General features: G+C 40.3%; 1 protein-coding gene across 1 annotated transcript in view; it reads left to right on the top strand.

Annotated features, from left to right (window-relative positions):
* The window catches only part of PCNX2 (pecanex 2), a 157438-nt gene that overhangs the window by 17892 nt on the left and 119088 nt on the right, over positions 1-20458 (top strand). The window contains exons 6-8 of the mRNA XM_081998404.1: positions 5214-5361; positions 5530-5685; positions 6889-6972. Coding sequence (XP_081854530.1) covers positions 5214-5361; positions 5530-5685; positions 6889-6972 — 388 coding nt within the window. The remainder of the gene's footprint in view (positions 1-5213; positions 5362-5529; positions 5686-6888; positions 6973-20458) is intronic.

Here is a 20458-nt window from a genome sequence, read left to right as displayed (position 1 = left end):
AGCCTTGCTTAACACTACCAAGGATGCCAGATTTAATGTGATAAAATACAGGACATAAAAAAGCTGTCTCTAAGGGCTGTTCTGTTGCCACCCCGTCTCCTCTAGATCGTGAGAAAGTACCACTGACACTAAAAACGACTTTCAGGACAGTGTCTTTTCAGTTTTAAATCAAACTTGCACCACCCATGTAATGAAAGCCTGTTGAAGGGCAACTGCAAATTTTCTTCAGTGTTTGAGATGCATAAGGAAAGTCGGGTTTATTGCGCTGCATTGTGTTCCTCCAACATGCCTGGAGCTGAGTAAGAGCAGCTGTGTATCAGATGTACAGGGCAAAGGCTCATGTATGTCCCCTCTGGCACAGCTGGCTTGTAATCTAGGACAGGTAATGTTCTTACCCAGAGAGTAAAGCCTGCCTTGGGAGCAGTGGCGACTGGCATGGGAGAATGAAAACTAGGACTGCATGACCTGAATTTAGATGTTTTGCAGGCTCTTTTTGGAAAAGGTACTCATCATTTTGGGCAGTGCACAAACCACAACCTCGAGTGAGTTCTTCTGGATCCCAAGCAATTACCCTTCTATAAAAAAACTAAAACACACTCTTGTGGATATTTTTAGACTCTTCAGTTTTTTTCTCCTGCATGTGAGAAAGAAGGCTATCGCCTGCCATGTAATCATGAGGAAGTGGGATCTTGTGGCTTGAGTCACCAGCCCAAATGACAGCCGTGGTGGGAGGTGACAGTGGGGGTGTTTGGCAGGCAGGTAGCACCTAGGACCTAAGCCTTGCCAGGTACTAGCTCTTCTCTCGGAGCAGCTGTGAGCCATCCCTGAGTCTTATGCCAGAGTAGGACCATGTGGCATTTGATGCCCCTCTTTGGATGGGGAGGAAACGGAGTGCAGAACTCAGTTCTCTAAATCTGATACTCGAGGTGTAAGGCTTGATGGGTTGAGATTTTAAAATTTCAGTCTTTAAGTCAAAGAGGTAATAGTATGTTTGATGACAAGGCTGACACCTGTAAAGAAATTATGAGGTTATTTCAGAGGTCTGTGTTCTGACATAATTGTTAGGTATAATGATTAGACTACGTATCTGAGACCTCACAAACCTTGATTTTATTCCCAGCTCTGCTGCTGGCCTAGGAGATTGTTTCGAGCAAGTCACTTCTGTGCTTCAGTCTCTCTGTCCTGTAACAGGTACAGTGAGTGTTGCTAGTTTTTCCTATCGCTCCACAATTAATGTGGTAATCCTGTTTAATGGATAATCCCATGTGCTTCTTCAGTGCCGGTGTTGAACTTTCATAGCAATTTGTGGACTGTGTCATGTTCCCTGGGAACTCCTGTTGTTTGGTGGGTGACCAGCTTTAATGTCAGATTTTTCTTTTAATGTATTTGTAGCATAATGGGCAAATTTGGGTTGAGAATAAAGCATGTAAGTTACATGTTTCTGCTAAAGCAGTCAATGAGGAAAGGGTTGTGAATGTCCTTAGGATATCTTTTCCAGAGATATGAATGGGACAGTTCACAACTCATAGAGCTTTTGTTTCAGTTAGTTGGTCCTCCAACTAACTAGTTGATATTACTAACCACTGTTAGCAAAGAGTGTAGAGCCACTTGAAATAAATTATCTTTGTGACTGAACAGGCAACAAATATATTTTAAAGTGAAACTTTCTGTTTTTGAGTGTAGTGTTGTGGAAGGAAGTAGATTCTGTAGCAGGGCAATTAATGAACAGGCGAGACTCAGGCTCAATTAGCTTAATTGTGCTTGACCAGATTTCAAACCAGATGGCATTGGAAATTATGACAGCAGTGGTTTTTTAACTTACAGGAGTGACTTGTGGAGATTGGGATAGGGATATACAAGTAAAAGATGAGGAAAAACGTCTGGGAGGCTCTGGAGAGAGGGCACAAAATAGTGAAAATGTTTTGGAGAAAAGTTACAAAGCAATAACATTTCATTCTAATTAAAGTTGCCTTATTATTAGGTAAAGTTGAGATACACTGACTGTTACTGTGATTACTATATGTACGAAGGCTGCTCCATTTCAACTGTAAAACTGTTGTAAGCCTCCTCCTAGTGCTTGTCTACAAAGATTTGGGAGACCTAAAATCTGTTCCGTAAATGAAAAAGTTAAATGGCAAAAGAAAGTTTGGTAGTGTAACTGCATTTAAATTAGGAGCTCATTTGTCAGCATTGGGATGTTATATTTTTAAGTGATATTGCTATGCTGTTACAACTCTTTAGTGCAAATAAAAATGTTTACAGGAAGTATCTTATACCCATATGGGACATATAAGAAATGTTCATCTTGGTAAGGATTTTACCAGGAAAACTGAAGGATGTATCTTACTGCTCAGCCAAAATATGAAAATGGTATACAGATCAAAACTTGGCTGGTTGTGCAGGACTCTTCTGAATCACCTTTCCCCAAGCCTGACGTAGGCATGAATCCTGATAGTTATGCCTCATTGTATCTGAGTCATGTGGCATATAATTTCCAGGTAAATTATGAAGTTGCTTTCTGAGCCTGGGTCTGAGCTTGGGGATTCCGTGAACCCAGCTGTGTGTACCACCAGAGATGCGTGGAGCGTGGCTTGGGGCAAATGGCTCTCGCAGGAGGCCACAGGGGAGGTGCAGGTACACTGACATGTTGTGCTTTTTACTCTTCTCTTGCTCTCGGAGAGGGGTTTTCCTAGCAGCTTCAGCTTTGCCAGCACAATTTCCATGCAAGGAGCGTTTGATGACGTAGAGCCGATTACCTGGCAGAACACTCCTAGTCTAGACACCTCTATCTCCATTTAAATACTGAAGGTGTAACTCACTCGGAAGAAAACGAGTAATAATCGTGAAAACCAGTCACAAACCCGTCATGGCGCACATTTCCAGTGCTGGAAGTACTCACCACCATGGTGTTGTCTCATTGGCATATAAAGTCTTTAAGAAGCAGTATGTTTATGTTTTTGTTATTATGACTCTCTACCACTGCAGGGAAAAGAAGTCTGCAAGACTTGTGGTTTGGAATGGAAAAGAGAGAGGCATTTTCTAAAACCACGAGATAATAAAATTAAAAAATCTTTTTAATTGTTCCAGCCCTAGAGCTAGTTTTGGGCAATATGGGACCAATTAGATTATTAAAACCACAGTTTCTGATCTCTATCAATTGTTCTTACAGCTTGAACAGCCAAAGCCTTTAGGAAGGTGATTTCGATTAGGTGTCTGTGGGCTCTGTCACCTCCCTCAGGTACAGTTACATCATTAAGGGGATGCTTCAATAATGCCACAGTTAAATAAGGCACAGTTTCTGCTTAAAATGAAGTTAAAATCTTTAATTAGGAAAGGAAAAAAGTGTTGTCCACCTCCCTCCCTGCTTTTTTTTTTTTTTTGTCCACAAGTAGAAGAAAGTAGGTTTGGAAGACCTATTGAATTTTGTCTCCATGCAAAACAGATACAGAAGATTTCCCTAAACCAAATTTACCCTCGCTGTATTTATTGCACAAGAAGTCAGGATCCTTGATCATTGTTTGCTGCCGGAAGAGAGCAGGAGACTCAGAACATTGTCAGTGTTGTAGCGAGATCCGTTTTTTCCTCCTGTGAAAGCTGAAGGAATGCTGTTGTTCCAAACAGGGCATCTTTATCTCTACTACCTGCACCTTCTTGCTTCTGGTACCCTGGCTGGTGAGCGTCTGGGTCTCCAGTGAGACTCTTCAGGCTTAGTACTGCTTGTGTGCTTCACATTAAGGACTGAGACCTTCTGGGACAAGATGTGGTGGTAAAATTGAAGTTCTTATGTTTCTGGATCTGGCCCCTTCTGCACCCCCCACCCCCCAAAAAATAGTAATAAGCGTGAAGTGTCTGCAGTGAAAAGTGGTTATGTGAGAGTGTCTGAGGCTTCAGGGTACTAGAGGTGTGTGTCCTGTGAATTGAAACTGGTGTAGAGATGTCTTAACTCCTGAAGTTAGGTTTGTTTGTAGAAGTAAGGTGTTACTAGATCAACTGATATGGTTGGAGGAAAACAAGACTGATGATCGGAAAAGTCTGCATATCCAAAAGCTTGTTTGCTTTTTTCAATTTTATTCATTGGCCTGTTAAAAGATACTGCATCGCTCTACAAGCCTTGAATGTTTTATCCTTAGACCATTTTAGCTATGGCACCACTATTTTTTGACTGGTGGCTCTTGCAGGTTAGGATGGTAATTGTAGTGGTAGGAAATACGGTTTAAGAAATGGAGTTTTTTGTGGGGGGAATTTCTGTGGGTTTTTTCTTGATGATTAAATTTCTAAGGTGTTTAAACAGCAGGTATTGCAAGAAGACTGTGTAAGTACATTTCAATACACCTTGCTTAGTGCAAGAAGGTATGGGACTCCCTGAAGCATCTGCAACTTTTTTCCGTTTAAAGCATTTAAATGTGTGACTGCATATGGTGGTGACGAAATCACTGTCTTAGTTGCACTTTAAAATCCTAACAGGTAATTTTTTTAGTTTACAGTCAAAGCACAGTTGAAAAATGTTTCAGTATTCAACAAAAATGTTAGGAACTAAAAAAGAAAAGTTATGCACATTATATATAAAGTAAATGATGTACATGTGTAGAGAGGTAATATAAATATAGTTGGTATTCAAAGTAGTAGAAATGGTACAAGTCTGTCATGTATATTTTAAAATCTATAGTTCTGTGTTTTCCAGGCATAGGATAATCTACTGTGAAATTATTTAGCCAGTTTGTCCTTTGTTCTGCATCAGGGGTGTGGCCAGTGGGGAAGAGGAAACTACCTGCTGTCCAGTCCAAAAACTCCATTCCCTTTGAAGGTGCTGCTTTCCCTTTTGTAAAAGGGGAATGGGCCAGTGCTTCTGCGTTTCCTCTGCCAGTATACCCAGCTTGGGAACAAATCACGGCCCCCAGGGAAGCAGCTTCTTAACCATTCTATGTTAGGGACAGATTGCTTCCCTCTGAAACAATAGGAGAAGCAAAGCAGAAATTCTCTCTTGTTCGTCCTTTGCTTCACGCAGCTGTTCTCGAAAAAACCCATTCACACAGCCTTCTTGAGTCAGAGTACCTCCTCATCCAGATTTCCGTAATTGTATTGTTTTCCATAAAACTAGCAATTACTGCAGTGGTTTAGCTTTTCTCTTGTAGATGCTCTTGTTCAGTAGTTAATGAATGAAGCTCTTGACAGTCATCTGTAGAGTGGCTCCACTTCACTGCTCTGTTTTCCAGATAGCCAGACGATGGAGAGAAAAGAAGAAATGGTGGGAACAGAAAAGCACTGTGAGCAACTTCCTAAACAGGAAAGATCAGATGTGCAAAGCCAAGATCGTGCTAGTACTAGTCCAGTGCTACCAGAGTCTGCCAAATTTGCAGCACTGTAAGGCCGGTTTACTTTACTATTTTGTACTTCAAAGATATGATGTAAGCTGTTTTGTTTCGTTGAGCAGAAATGACATAAACTTTTAATTAACGTCTCTTTCTTTTTGTTTTATTGAGAACAAGAAAAAAGTTCCTCATAGTAGTTTTGAAACATTTTTGTGTCAAGTTACCAGGGCACCAGGCAAAGGCAGATAATCTACCGGGTAACTTCTCAGCAAGACAGCTCTGTCTTGCAAGTAATAAGCGGACCTGAGGCGTCTGTGCAAGATGAGCTATCTGTGGATGCAATGCACGTGTTCATAGATGAAAATGGTGAGTTTCTGTAGTTGGAATAATTACAATGTGTGAGGAAACTTTAAATGTCCTGGAAGGATATTTCTCTTGCCTGTTACTGATTGTGTGTTTTTCTGCGTGCATGAAGGGAAAGGGCTCAGTAATTTAAAGTCGGATTAGCAATAACTAGAGTTTTCAAAATCCACCAGCGACCATCACAGACCTGAGGCTTACACAGTGCATAAAGTTTCTTCCAAACATCATCTTCAAAAAATGCTGGCTAGGCCAGAAGACTACTTCTGTCTTTGCAGAAGAACCCCTGGTGCTTTCTGCCTGGTGAGGAGTTTTGCACTGGCCTGACTGTGCAAAACGTTCCTCCTTTTTACAGTTTTGTTCTTCAGCTGGCTCCGACTGAACACTCTCTGATAATGTGGTGGTTGCTCTTGTTCAGAGTCGTGGTCTGCTACCCCTTTCAAGAGAATTAATGAGTGACCTAGTCTTGCCTCATGCCTGTGCTTGGTATCCTGCTGCTCTGCAGCTATTCCTGGAGGCTGAAGGTGTAATATACTTGGGGATGGTTTGTTTGAACTCCATGTAGTGCCCTGTGAGGTACTGGCCCATACCTCTGAAAGGCAGCTGTCCCAAAAGCTGTGTTTCCCTTAAAGCTGCCTTCAAAACCAGTGTGGAATGAGTGCTCGTGGTGGCTGGGTTTGTGACCCCAGAGATGCTTTGGTTTTCTGCCAGTTCCTCCTGGTCTTGTGTGCAGCCCCTGGTGTGTGGTGGGGTTAAGAGCAGCAGCTGCCTGCCAGGCAGATGGCATGACCTCTGGGTCAATGAGCAGTGACCCTTCACCTTCTGCTGCTTATGCAAGGAGGGAGTAGCAGTGGCTACACTTTTAGCAGAATTTTTTCCTGCTTTGTACCTCCTGACCCACCTTTGTGAGCTGAAAGAAAAAAATCTGATGATTTCGCATTTTGCAGTGAACTTATATTAATAGATGGCCTTTGCTTTTACTTTGCATACTTTTTAAACTTTCATTGTAACTTCTGTGTTTTGATTTATCCTGGGTTTTTAGTTGTTCAAATCTTAATTTGCTTTCTGAATTCTAAAGTAAGGCTAGTGCACAGACTGAAAACTATATTTATAGATATGCCTGACCTAAAATATATTTTTTATAAACTTTGCAAAACAAATGGTCATATCACTGAACTGATTTTTTTTTTTCCTCTGTGTTTTCTAAAGGGGAAATTAGATCCTGTTATTTAAAGGCTGGCTGTCAGAAGGAAGGAAATTTTCGACATCAGCTATCAAATTGTGACTGTATTTCAAATGCTCAGTAAGTAAGCCCTTATTGCTAGAAATGTTAAGAGTTTTCATTGCTAGAAGCTATGAAACTGTAGCTGTGAAAGACGTATGTGAAGAGGAGCACTGGAGAATAATAAACCTATTCTAGAGATGTCAAAGCATGTATTTTTTGTTCTGTGCTAAAACAATGACTACTTTGGAAGAATATTGATAAGGAAAAGTGAAAAAGAAAACCAGAACTATCCGGTGTGCGTTCATTACTTTCTAAAGTCAAGCGTGGTGATTATAAATAAAACAAAGTAAGTGGGACTGTTACCAGATATTCTCTCAGCCTTGCCTTGCTCGCTTCCCATGCCTGTTGGGTCCTTTGTAGATCTTTAGTGCTGTCAGCATCAGCCAGTGACACTGCTTCCTGTGGATTCTAGCAGCAGAGCCTTTCGCCTTGTATGAAGTCTCTAATCATAGTTTGCCCCTCTGAAAAGACATCTGAACAATTTCCTTTTTTCAAAGGTCTTCTTGGAGTGATCCACATAAATCCCATATTCAGTACTGTGGTTTCCACACTGTCCTATGTGATCTGTTATTTACATATCTGTAAAAAGAATTTTAACTATTCATAAGTATTTTTAATAAATTTGTTTTTCATACTGTCATACAGTGTTTGGAGGAGTTGAGTGAGGGGGTGAGAAGGGTCATTGTTAATAGTAAATATTGTTCTTCAAGTGTTTGGCTTTCGGTTGAGACTTCTGAAAAGCTTAGGACCATGTTAAGAACAGTGTTAGCATTTTGGATAGAATGCTATTATGAGAGACATGAGAATGCTGCTTTTAATAGTCAGTGGGTAAAGATTAAAAAAAAATATAATTTGAGTTCATCTACAGGAGAAATGTTCTGCCTCCCTTTAGCAAAATAAAAAAAAAACTGGTAGAGTTCAGTTTTGACCTAAAATAAAACATTTTACTTTGAGGCTATTTAACTCTTGCAACTCTCCTTGTTTCACCTTGCACAGAATACTCCCCCCCCCATCATGTAACTATGAACTTGAATCTGTCCTAAATTCAGAAATAGTTTACTGTCCCCTGACGTTATCAGTTAACCTGTTTTTTTAATCAAAAAAAGAACAATCTTCCTTCATATGTAAGAAGTCCTTCTGAACCTACCTTTGCCAAGTGCCTATGTGACATCTCCGTCTTCCTGTATTATGTTAAACGCTGTTTTTTATTTTGGTATTTGTAGACCTGTAGGGATGTAAATTATTTTTAGGGATTCTGCTAAATGTTGGTAACAAAAGCAAGTTCAGATATTCTCTGCAGCCATTTATATGCATTTAATTTCTAAAGATCAGCACCTTTGCTGGAAATCTCACAGTACAGTGGGAGTTCAGACTGTGGAACAAAACAAGGCAGCAAAGATGAGTGGGGGTTCCCAGGACTGTTTCTGTGTGGGAGTCAATGGGAAGGCAGAATGCAAGAGCTTTTCCAAGAACAGAGCAGCGTGAAGGAAAGAACTAAGCAGAAGTTCACATGAAAAACAAGGAAACAGGACAAGGAAGCATGAAGCGTGCCCAGGTTGTTTTTTGCAAGGGCAGGTTGTAATATGATTAGGCCAGAAAGATTAGTGAAAGCTGTTTGTTCAATGGGCAGTTCCTACCATCTGTGCGTCATTGAAGAGTAGCATGGGAAGGAAAGGGTTTTTGTTTCTTCTTTGGGTGTTCACCATCAAGTAATTTTGTATTTAGACAATATGGAACACTTACAGCCTATAGAAAATACAGGGGCAAATCTTCTTTAAAGACAGTTCAGGAATGAGGCATCTTTCCTTCCTTCTTTCCCCTATCCCCACCTGCAGGCATGCACATCACTTAGGTTAGTTTCTTAACCATGATTAAAGATAAGCCAAATAATCACAGCTATTAACTAATGATCTTTTTATTACTGAAGAAAAAGGCAAATAGAATAAAATAAAGCACAAGGTGTAATCAATGATCACTTCAGTTACAATCTCTTCTGTATGTATGTCTGTGGAGAGCTCTCAAAAGAAATTATTCCCTTGAGGGTGTGCCCTCCTCTGATGGAGATGTTAATTGTGCGAGAAGTCCATACCAACAAGAGGTGCTGCTGTTATGAAAAGATACTAGAAAAAGAGACATGGAAACTCTGGCTGGTTTGTCAAGAATAATGTAATTGCCTTATGAATTGGCCATAGGTAAATACCTTTTAACTAAGTTATGCAAAACTGGAGAAGGTATTTAAATATTACTCAAAAGAAGCCATTAAAGAAAGCCTTCAGGCAGACTAACTAATGTTTAACGATCTTAAATTCAAATTATAACTTGCTGTTTCTGTCTATTGAGTCCTACTATTGTCTGCTCAAGTAGTAAAGTCTTAACTGATCTGGTATTTCACAACAGATAATTAGGAACTGAAATTAAAGTAGTTTTCCTATGGCCTGTAAACATTTTATCTTATCTTATTGGCATGGCTTCTGAAATCCACTTCTCACAAATAATGCAAAGTCTTAACAATGCCGCTCAGTCACAGAAGTGATGCTGTGTTATGGTTTTTTTTTGTTCTTTGCTTTTTCATGCTTCCTGCTCTCCCTCTGCTTGTAAAGAGCTAGGTGGACAACAATGGATTACAATGTGCCAGAGAAAGCAAATGTCCAAGTTTGAAGGAGTCTCTGCTTTCTTCCTTTTCAGAGGCTCCTTAATATTGGAAGCAATACTGTTTGAGGGAGTTGACTGGATTCAAATATCAGCAGTCATCACCTCTTTTTGGCTCTGCAGTGTTGTGAGATGATCTTTTGGAGTATTCTCCAGTTTATTAGTGTTAATATATATTCCACCAGATTCTAATTTTTCTCTTTTTTTTTAGTTTTTTCGTTTTATTGTTTGTGTTTTCAACTATACTAGTTGGCCTAATAAAAAATACTACCTGTATCTGCAGTCCTTGTCCTGGAAATTCTCAGATCTTCTTAAATGTAGGTAGCATAAACAGTCTCTTCGTAATAATTTCTAAAATTATCCCTTAATTCTGCCAAAGGCTACTGAGAATTAGAATTGTTTTAAATTGTCTGGATATTTCTGTCACCAAATTATCTCTCACTGGTCTAGCAGTCCAGCTTTTAAAATACTTAAAAACTTGTTAGCCAAGTTAAATTTAAAGGAGGTCTTTATGTTGTAATGATCACCAAAAAAGATAATTCCTTTTTCATCTTAACCCTCACTTTGTCAGGTGATTCTTGTTACTGAGTTTGGTAAGTTATTTAAACATTGACAGGTAACTAATCAATTCCCCAATTCTTGTCCATGTAATTACCATGACCCCACTTTTGCCTGTTATCTTGACAGCAACACCTCTTGCCAGCAGTCCCTGTGGAATGGGTTCCCTGCTAAGCTAATTGCCTCTAAATTTGATGCTCCCATTACCTTGCCAACTTCACCTCTAGCCATAAATTGCTTTGTGACAGGCTTTGACAAGACAGAAAGTGTAAACTGTATTCTCAGCTCATGGATTACGTTAGAAACTAGTTACAGAAAGACCATTTAAATCTGTTTGAGTGAGAAATTGGAAACGGCTTTCTCACCCTGAAAAACAGTCTTCTGCCCCATTACATTAAGTTCTTTACTAGCCTTTGTCTCTCTTACACTGAATCCTTAATGTTTCTATGCCATGTCGTTTGGGTATGTGGTTGGCTTCTGAGAAGGATGAGCAAGTTCACATTTGTTTAAAATGGGTGCCTAGTATAAGCATGAACTGCCTTTTTGCATGGTTAGTTTGACTTTTCACCAAATGGTCACTATGTTTAGCATTTTACCTGTATAGAGCAGTTATGACTTCAAGTTAAAATTCTTCCCATTAGATAGGCAATGAAAGTAAACCCCATAATCATTAGTAATAACACGTCCTTAAAAATGTGAGGTGAAAGAATGTACAAGTTAAAGCATTGTTAGAGGTATATAGCTGTTTTCTGGAGTCAGGAGAAACAAGTTGGAGTTAATAAATGTCTTAGAAATAAGGTGTCACTCTTGACACACCTCTTCTCCCTGCTACTCTGTGACAGAAAGCAGATGTTTCCTAGGAATTTCTTTAATTACCTTGAATGTCTCTTGTAATTAAATAACTGAGTCGGTTTTGATAAGCAGTCAAAAAGATAAATGTGGGCTATCATGTTATCTAGGTGTTATATGTAAAGTGGCCCATAAATATCAGTGAAAGTGTAAACCCCTAAAACTACAGTAATTGTAATAATACCATTAATGGTTTTTGCATGATTTGCATGATCCATCCCCAGTAGAGAGGCTAATAGGGCCATGAAGTATATATCAATGCCAATATATAAATTTAACCACAATCATGTATTCTGTGCATACTTGCTGTACCAGGCTAATGGATTTTTAAACATGTTTAACTACTTTCCTAAATGTGCTTCCTTTGCATACCGGGGTTCTTGTTTAGAAGGTCAAGTAACCTCTGTGTGTGTGTGTGTACATACGCATTGAAGAAAAATGTCAGTGTTTGATACCTGTCAGTAATGTAGCTTTCATCAGCCTGTGTTTGAAATACTGCCCTGCCTTTCTAAATGACTTTAATATAAGGGGTTTATCTATAGGCATGTTATCCTTCCTGTTTTCACATCTATGAAAAACTCTGTTCAACTAATGTAAACTGTTGTAGTTTCTTTTCCCAAGTATCAAGTACTAAAATAATATACTGCCTGAATGTGTAGCCTACGAAATTTGAATATTTGATCACTCTTTTTGATGATGAATAAGTGAGGTGATCATTTTAGAATTCAGTGATGGAGCTCAGAACTGTCTCCATAGCTGCTTCTTTCACTTACATTGCAGAAGATGGAGAAGTAAGCTTGCAATAAATTTGAGGCCACTAAAACAATATACTTACTATTTTGACAGTTTTTATGGAGTTTTGCTCCTATGAAAAACATGTTCCAAATTTTACTGTGTGTAAAATTGTGGTATTAGTAATGAAAAGGTATAGTGTTTGGAGAAACGTTGAACACAACATCCACTATCAATATATAATACTGTTAGGTATGAAGTTGTTGAATAACTGTCTATATTCATGTGATAATCCTTGAAATGCTCTAGTAGTTATACATTCAGATTATTTGTTCTTTCTAATTTCCTGCTTCAAATAATTTTGCAAATATTCCCGATCAGGAATGAACTATCCAAGATTTTCATGGTACACAGGCATGATGGCACCATGAAACTCGGATGTTTTTCTCATAAAGTTTCACTAGTGATCTATCACCATGATTTTTTTTTTTTTTTCAGCCTAGTATTTTGCCAGCTAATGTGAACAGATTTAGTTTCAAGAACTGCTGGGTTTATTTCCAAAAAATAACTTGTATTACTCCTATGCTCAGGCGTATTTCAATCCATCTCTGACATGTTCATGGGTATTCAGATCTGAGATTAGAACAGATCATCAAACATGCCTGAAGAGCATGCCAGCGTGGGGTCATGCTAGATACTCAATAGTATTGAGTGTTTGTGCACTTTTATCTGCATCCTTGCATTTGTTTCCATTTAAAGCACAGAGCTTGCTTTTGGGGTGGTGGGGGGGGTGCTGTGCAGACTTTTATGTGCTATGGATAACTATGCTTTGAAAAAATACAGAAGGTTGTCCACGCACAAAATCCTGGTGTGGATATGTCCATGCCAAGCTAGGAATGCTCTCTGTGTTAGCTGAAAAACAGATATGTGTAGCTCCAAGGAAAAATGGGGTTTTTTTTGTGGAGTTTTTTTTTCTTAAGTGGGAAAAAAGCTAAGGGCTACTTTTGAGGATAGGCTAATTCTGTCTCTCAGATCAAGAATTAGATTTTCTGAAGCCAACTGGAGTTGTGCTCACACAAGCTGTGGAAGTGTTTGGCCATGTATAGTTCTTTCAAGAAATACTCTGGGTTTTAGAGAATGCAATTCATAAGAACACTGCCTGTATTCTTAAGCCCGTTTCTCTCCTGTGTTTAAACTCCTGAGAAGAAAACCATAGTGAAACTTCCAATTCTGTGCGAGATGGTATCATTATACGCATGTGTTGATTTTGAAGGGATGGAGTTGGTGTCTGTTCAGAACAGTCCCAAGTTTTTACCGACAGTGATTCAACTTTGTGATGCAAAAGAGTTTGATTAATTCAAATGCATATATAGGTTTAAGTGCTGGATGTTGTGTTGCAGTCTGTCACTTTATGTGTCTGGCAACAGTCAGCAGTAGCCATAAATTGTATCAGGAGGCTGCTGTGCTATGTATGTGTAATAGAAGCTGGAGTTTAAAATAAGTATGTAGGATAGGCCACATAAATGGATATATGGCATGCAGCTGAAATATTTGAGAACTGGAACAGAAAGAATGATTGCCCAGCCCTGAGAAAAAAAAAAATCTTCCTATCTTAGCTGCAGATTCTCCTTCCTGCGTAAGTGGCACTTGGGCTTCCGTTTGAACTCAATTGTATATATACACCTAAGTTGCTGTATAACTTTAAAAAGAAAAAAATATTCTAGTTTGAGCCTTCTCCTACTTTCTTGGTAATGTGTCTTTTTTATTTATTTTATAATTATTAAAATAATATAATTGTATGTAATTGTATTTATGTATGTTTTATTATTACATGTGGCTCACCCATACCAGTACAATTCATGCATTCATATTGCACTTTGCATGTTCTCTTTGAGCAATTGGTCCTCTAAACTCCTGACTTTTTTTAGATTAGGCTCTGACACTAAAACTGGATCCCTGCAGAGGGATCTGGATGGGCTGCATTGATGGGCCAAGGTATCAGGTTTAACAAGGCCAAGTGCTGGGTCCTGCACTTGGGTCACAACAACCCCCTGCAACGCTACAGGCTTGGGGAGGAGTGGCTGGAGAGCTGCCCGGCAGAAAGGGACCTGGGGGTGCTGGTTGACAGCCGGCTGAACATGAGCCGGCAGTGTGCCCAGGTGGCCAAGAAGGCCAACAGCGTCCTGGCCTGTATCAGAACTAGTGTGGCCAGCAGGAGTAGGGAAGTGATTGTGCCCCTGTACTCGGCACTGGTGAGGCTGTATCTTGAATCCTGTGTTCAGTTTTGGGCCCCTCACTACAAGAAGGATGCTGAGGTGCTGGAGCGTGTCCAGAGAAGGGCAACGAAGCTGGTGAGGGGTCTGGAGCACAAGTCTTATGAGGAGCGGCTGAGGGAACTGGGGGTGTTCAGTCTGGAGGAGGCTGAGGGGAGACCTTATCGCTCTCTCCAACTACCTGAAAGGGGGTTGTGGTGAGGTGAGTGTTGGTCTCTTCTTCCAAGTAACTAGTGATAGGATGAGAGGAAATGGCCTCAAGTTGTGCCAGAGGAGGTTTAGATGGGATTTTAGGAAAAGTTTCTTTACTGAAAGAGTGGTCAGGCATTGGAACAGGCTGCCCAGGGAGGTGGTGGAGTCGCCGTCAGTGGAAGCGTTGAAAAAAATGTGTGGACGTGGCACTTTGGGACATGGTTTAGTGGGCATGGTGGTGTTGGGTGGATGGTTGGACTTGGAAAAAAAAGGTCTTTTCCAACCTTAATGATTCTGTGATTCTCAGAAGCTGTATTGTAGTTTGAGTTTAATATACTTTGCAGTACAGGTAAAGAACTCCACTAAGAAAAAAATTTTCTGCTTTATTTGTTGTGTTTGTTTTGAGGATTTTTTTTTCAGCAACAGTACAGCCAGTAAGTTAAAGAAGTAGTTGCAGCAAAATAGTGACTAAGGAGTACTAAGAAAATAATTTACTTGCCAGTAAAGCTGCAGAGTGATAGTGTTTCTGGCCCTGGGCAAAAGAGAGAACTTCAAATCAATGAGTTAACTTGTTTGATTTACATCCACATGCATAAATAAGCTGCTTAAATGCATTATACTATATGAAAGTATTTATCTGAATGCCTTAGCAGTACTGTCTATCTCCTGTATAAATCCATTAATACTTCAGTATGTTCACTGCTGGAAAATTCCCTGAACCTTTGAGGTTTATTCTTCAGAGGAGAAAGTAGACTTAGAAGTAGATTTATTTATTTATTTTTAGTGCCTTTTTAGAAGGACAAAATACTGTCTCACTAAAACATCTTTATACTTCTCAGCACCGTGACAAAAATAATAAAGATCACCCACTGCTCTAGTAATAGGCTGCTGACTCTCTTAAAGGTTTCTTAAAGCTGGTTGTGCAGTTGTGTAGCTGAGTCCATTTTGAAATGGATGCGGCAAATATATAGTTCTTTTTGGGATCTGGTGATTTCAGAGGAGCTGGTCACCTGAGCGTAGTGATGCTTGAACACATAAATGAGCATGGTGTGTGCATATGTGTGCTGAAAATGGTAATGTTTGAATTATAATGATTTTTCTGAAAAGTACTCTTTACAAAACTCCGTAGCATTTTCCTGCTGGCTTGCTAGGGGCAGGAGGAAACTCTTGTGTTGGCTTAGACAGTTAAAATTCTTTCCTGTATTTGTAGGGGGTTTTAGCCCCTCTTTCACTCTGTGGACACAGAGCAGGGAAGTGAGTGTTTTCAGCAGACTGAGACTCAGAGATTGGAGGGGGCCATGCTACCACATGATGGCAGCAAAATCCTGCTCAGGCCTAGGAGCTTCGCTAGTCCTTTAGCTTTTGGGACTGACTTCCCTTCCCTCCCCCCAGCCTTTCATAAGGAGAGCTAAAACGGATTTTCTAAAGGACTCTGGAGATAATGGAACCATGGGTGCTGTTAATGCCTTAATTCCAGTAAAGCTGCATCTTCTCAAAATGCATCCTCTAGTTATTAGCTACTACATTTGTAGAAGTTGTTAGTACATTTGTCTTTGCTTTGAAATGTAATAGGCTTACAAATTATCAGTTTACATGCTTGTTATAGAAATTTAAAAAAAATTCCAAATACAGAGAAGTAAGGGTGTACCGAGTGGAACCATTCTTACAACACCTAAGTAAGGAGGTGTGCATAACTTCTTGTGTTCATACGGCCTGCAACACTGCTGGTAGCATGCTCTGCAAGGCTTTTCTGTCCATAAGTAGCATCTGACTTAATGAATTTAATATGTACCACTGCTCGTTTTGTAGTCCATTGCAAAACTTTAACAGTGCCCTTGCATCCTTTTCTGGATGTACTGATTTACTGACATAAAACAGCTTTCCCATTCTGTAAACTGGGGTAGTCTACCTTATTATTGTTAGGGCTGTTGTTATTGCTCATTAAATGCCACAAATTCTCCCCAAATCCTCTTATGTAAGTAGCAAAATGTGAACCAGATCTAAGAGAAATTTCATCTTTACATTGAGGTCCCTTCAACAGTAACCACTAAGGAAAGTTAAAAGCATTCTGAATTAATTATATTCTTTATGAAACTATTAATTTCTTGCCCCAAAAAAGTGAAGATTGCCTCCTCCATGTTTTTTCTGTGTTTCTTATGATTGGGTTTGTCACATAATTATTTAGTCTTAGTGCTGCTCTCATGTTTGCATATTTCTATTTTCTTATATATTTTAAGTTGGTTTTAGTTTTTTAAATCTTGCTATTTAGTACTGCATTTGCGAACTGTGAATCATCTGCTGCTTTTTAGGCAATATTCACAACTAATGAATTTAATCTCAGTCCTGAGTTGTGCAATACTGTTGTCATGTTAATGCTGGCAACTTTGTAGTGGAGACCTAATGAGCAATGAGTAGAGATGTAGCAAGAGGCCTTTGTGATGAGGTGTAAAAGTGATTGGGACATGAAATGGCAGGGAAGCCATTTTAGATGAGAAGGATCAAAGCTGCTGAGGTGAGGGTAGGAAGACATCAGCAACAACATCGAGTAATGGAGGCACCCTCAGGGAGCTATGGGCTGCTGTTGATCTGAGATACTTATACTTCCAACACTTTGTACCACAAACTGACCATTTTGAAAGGGCACACAAGTAAGGGCATTTGGAGTTCCTGCTATGATGCTAGCACCAGCTGGCTCTTGTAGAACTGGGCTACTCAGGTTTCAGTTTGAAAAGTACTTTGCACCTTGGACCAATAACAGAAGTGATTGCCCATTGGATGTGTGGAAGGGGAGCTTCCCAACTCTGAAATTCACTCTACCTCTTCTTCAAAAGTTACAGCCATAGCTGTTTTGACTTCTAGTGAGTATTACAAGTAGCTTTTAGCTATATTATTATCACTGTGAGTATTTTTTACAAACTGTTAAGCTTTGTAGTGAGCCAGACAGCTGCCTGAAACAGTCTAGCAGGATCTTTCTGGTTTTAGGCACATGAGGACCAAGAGGAAGGTGCTTTGTTAGTGTGACTGTTACGATGTTGTTTATAAGGTTCCTTGTTCTTTGTCCTATATGCAGGTTAAAATGAAATGTAGCCAAGCCCTGCAAAACTGCTTTATTAACTGGGAATTCTTAGTAACTGTGTGGCATGCCTGTATAATGAGCTTACCTTGAGAGATGTTCATGCTCAAGGCTAGCTAATCCTTAACAAAAGGGATGACTTAGTCTTGGTAATATTTGAATGGCTTGGAACAAATTGTCAGCAAATAATCTGAGAGGGAGAAGGAAGATTCTTCCAGTTGCGTGGTTCTGAACATGAGCCGGCAATGTGCCCAGTTGGCCAAAAAGGCCAACAGCATCCTGGCCTGTATCAGAACTAGTGTGGCCAGCAGGAGTAGGGAAGTGATTGTGCCCCTGTACTCAGCCCTGGTGAGGCCTCACCTTGAATACTGTGTTTGGTTTTGGGCCCCTCACTACAAAAAGGACGTTGAGGTGCTTGAGTGTGTCCAGAGAAGGGCAACGAAGCTGGTGAAGGGTCTAGAGCACAAGTCTTGTGAGGAGCGGCTGACGGAACTGGGGCTCTTTAATCTGGAGAAGAGGAGGCTGAAGGGAGGCCTTATCGCTCTCTCCAACTACCTGAAAGGGGGTTGTGGTGAGGTGAGTGTTGGTCTCTTCTTCCAAGTAACTAGTGATAGGATGAGAGGAAATGGCCTCAAGTTGTGCCAGAGGAGGTTTAGATGGGATTTTAGGAAAAGTTTCTTTACTGAAAGAGTGGTCAGGCATTGGAACAGGCTGCCCAGGGAGGTGGTGGAGTCGCCGTCAGTGGAAGCGTTGAAAAAAATGTGTGGACGTGGCACTTTGGGACATGGTTTAGTGGGCATGGTGGTGTTGGGTTGGCAGTTGGACTTGATCATCTTAAAGGTCTTTGCCAGCCTTAATGATTTTGTGATTCTGTTATACTAAAACATTTTCAGTATTGTATGATTGCTCAACTAGCTTGTGTTTACTCAGTGTTCTTATAAAACTGAATTATGAGCCAGAAAAAAATTCCTGACTTTATAACCAGTTACCAGTAGAGGGTGCTATGTATCTTTTGCATTTCATCTGCATAGGTTGTATGTTTATCAAAGGTCTTTTTAGTTAATTTATTATTCAAAATTTAGTTCAATTATACCTTTGCTTACATTAGCAGTGCAGTTTACTGTAGTAGATCTTGATAACATTAATTTGATTCTGCAAGTGAACAGACTTTCTATTTAGCAAGATTCCATGTTATGCTGCGATTGGCTCTGTTATAATGATTTTGTGATTAAGGGAGTGTTTGCTCCTATTTATATATGGTAATAAATTTATGGAATCTAGTTTGTAGGCTTACAAAAACACAAACACCACTGTCGCATTTCTTACTGGTATTTGCTGTCAGTGTGATAACTATGTCATCAGACAAGACATACAGTTTCTAAGTATCTGTGCAAGTGATTCAGCATCGGGGAGTAGCAAGTGAATGTCAGAAGGAGGTTGTGTGGAAAATAGGAATAAGGAAGAAAAAAACAGCAAAAAGGAAGGAGTAAGAAGAGATACAGAGAGATGAAGCTGATGAATAAAAGGCATAGGAGGCAGATGAAGGCCAGACAACAGCTTCTGATTTTGGAATTGTTGCTTTGCTAGCTCTGCCTTCCCAACTTCTCTGCCCTAATTGCCTTTTCAGGCCTATGAAATTTTTTACTTTTTCCCACAGTCAGTGTCTCAGCGGCTTGCAGGCCCTTCTGATGGTTGCTGTTAGGTGGAGCTATGAATTTTTTCTGTAAACAGAAAACAGGCTATGGGCCCTCTTGGCTTTTCAGTTATCTTCAAGTCTGGTGGGAGATGATTTGATCTCTTAAGTTTATTCTTGGAAGTTTATTCTTACAAGTAAAACAATTTTCTGAGAACTGATAGAGCAGAGTACCAGGGGAATATCTTGGCCTATCTATCCATCCTTCTGCCATTTCCATTCTTGGTAAACATGGGATAAAAGACATGGTCCAATAAACACTCTTGAGTCCGCTTGGCTTTTGTAGAAGGATATTTAAAGATGCAGAAGGTTATTGGAGATTAACTCTTTGTTTAGGAAGGCATGAGCTGCCACTGTTTTGTTCCACAGCTATTTTGTTGGGTCGCCTTTTAGGCAGGAATTCCCTGGGTAGTGTTCCTGCATACCTTGGACTATGCTTGTCTTTTTCCTGCTGTGAACAGGGAGTCCTAGGGTTGCACCCACAATGACAAGGAACAGGACAGCTCATCCTGAGGAAACAACCAAACAAACAAAATTGCATTTCCTCCCTTCAAGCTGGACAAGGTTGCCCTTGAGTAGGGCACTTTGGAATATGCAAAAGGTATGGCTGTCCTCTGTAGTCCTTGTCTGTGTAAATCTTTGTCCTTGGTAGGCATGCTTCTAGCCTTCCTCCCCTTTCTCCCTGCCTGAATCTGTTGATTGAGATCCAGGACCTTGGATCTGTTCCCATCCGTTCCTGTACTCTTTTGTTATTGACTACTGACAAGGTGCTAAAGAAGACCCACAAAGGAGATATATTCTTACAGAGGGCTGCCTTGTGGCTGGGACATCAAGTGGGTTGCATTGGACCAAGTTCTCATTTACTAGTACTGTCCAAAGGGAACATGAGAGCTTTCCTGAGTCTGTGGAGCAGATCATGCTTCTGCCTGTAGCAGGAAGAATGAGGAGTGCAGGGGAAGCCATTAGGGTCAGGAACATGGGGTACTCTCATTTCTACTCAGCTGATAGCTCTGCTGGAGTGGCAGATGGTGAATATCAGATCTGGGATCCAAGCCTGACAGCAGTCAGTCCTTGGAAAAAAAAATGAACTACCTGGCTGAGGGACCAGAGGCAGGGTGGCTCCTCTGGTGACATCCCAAGGCTGCTGGTGTTCCTGTTGGTCCAGGCAGAGCTAGCAAGTTCTAGAGGGAAGAAGGAGAAAGAATGTGTGTGTTTCAAGCTGTTGGTGTGGCTCTTAAGCCCTGCTTCTAAGTAATCCCGACATTGAACCTTACCCCAGCACACACTAGATACTGCAGCTTAAGTTAACAGCCAGTTGTGTGCAGGGCAGCCACAAAGCTGTAACAAGGGTTACATGACAGGCTTTGGGAATTGGTGCCCAAAGGCAAGGAAGGTTGAGTTCACTAAAATTAATAAGGTGGCTTGGGGGCAAGCATAGGGTGTGCAAGATGAGAGTTTTATTCTCTGCCCTACCACAGACTTCCT

Source organism: Phaethon aethereus (genome assembly GCF_964289735.1).
Source record: "Phaethon aethereus genome assembly, chromosome: 3".
NCBI classification, from domain to species: Eukaryota; Metazoa; Chordata; class Aves; order Phaethontiformes; family Phaethontidae; genus Phaethon; species Phaethon aethereus.
Note: the sequence above shows the minus strand (reverse complement) of the source record. Positions and strands in the feature narration are given on the sequence as shown.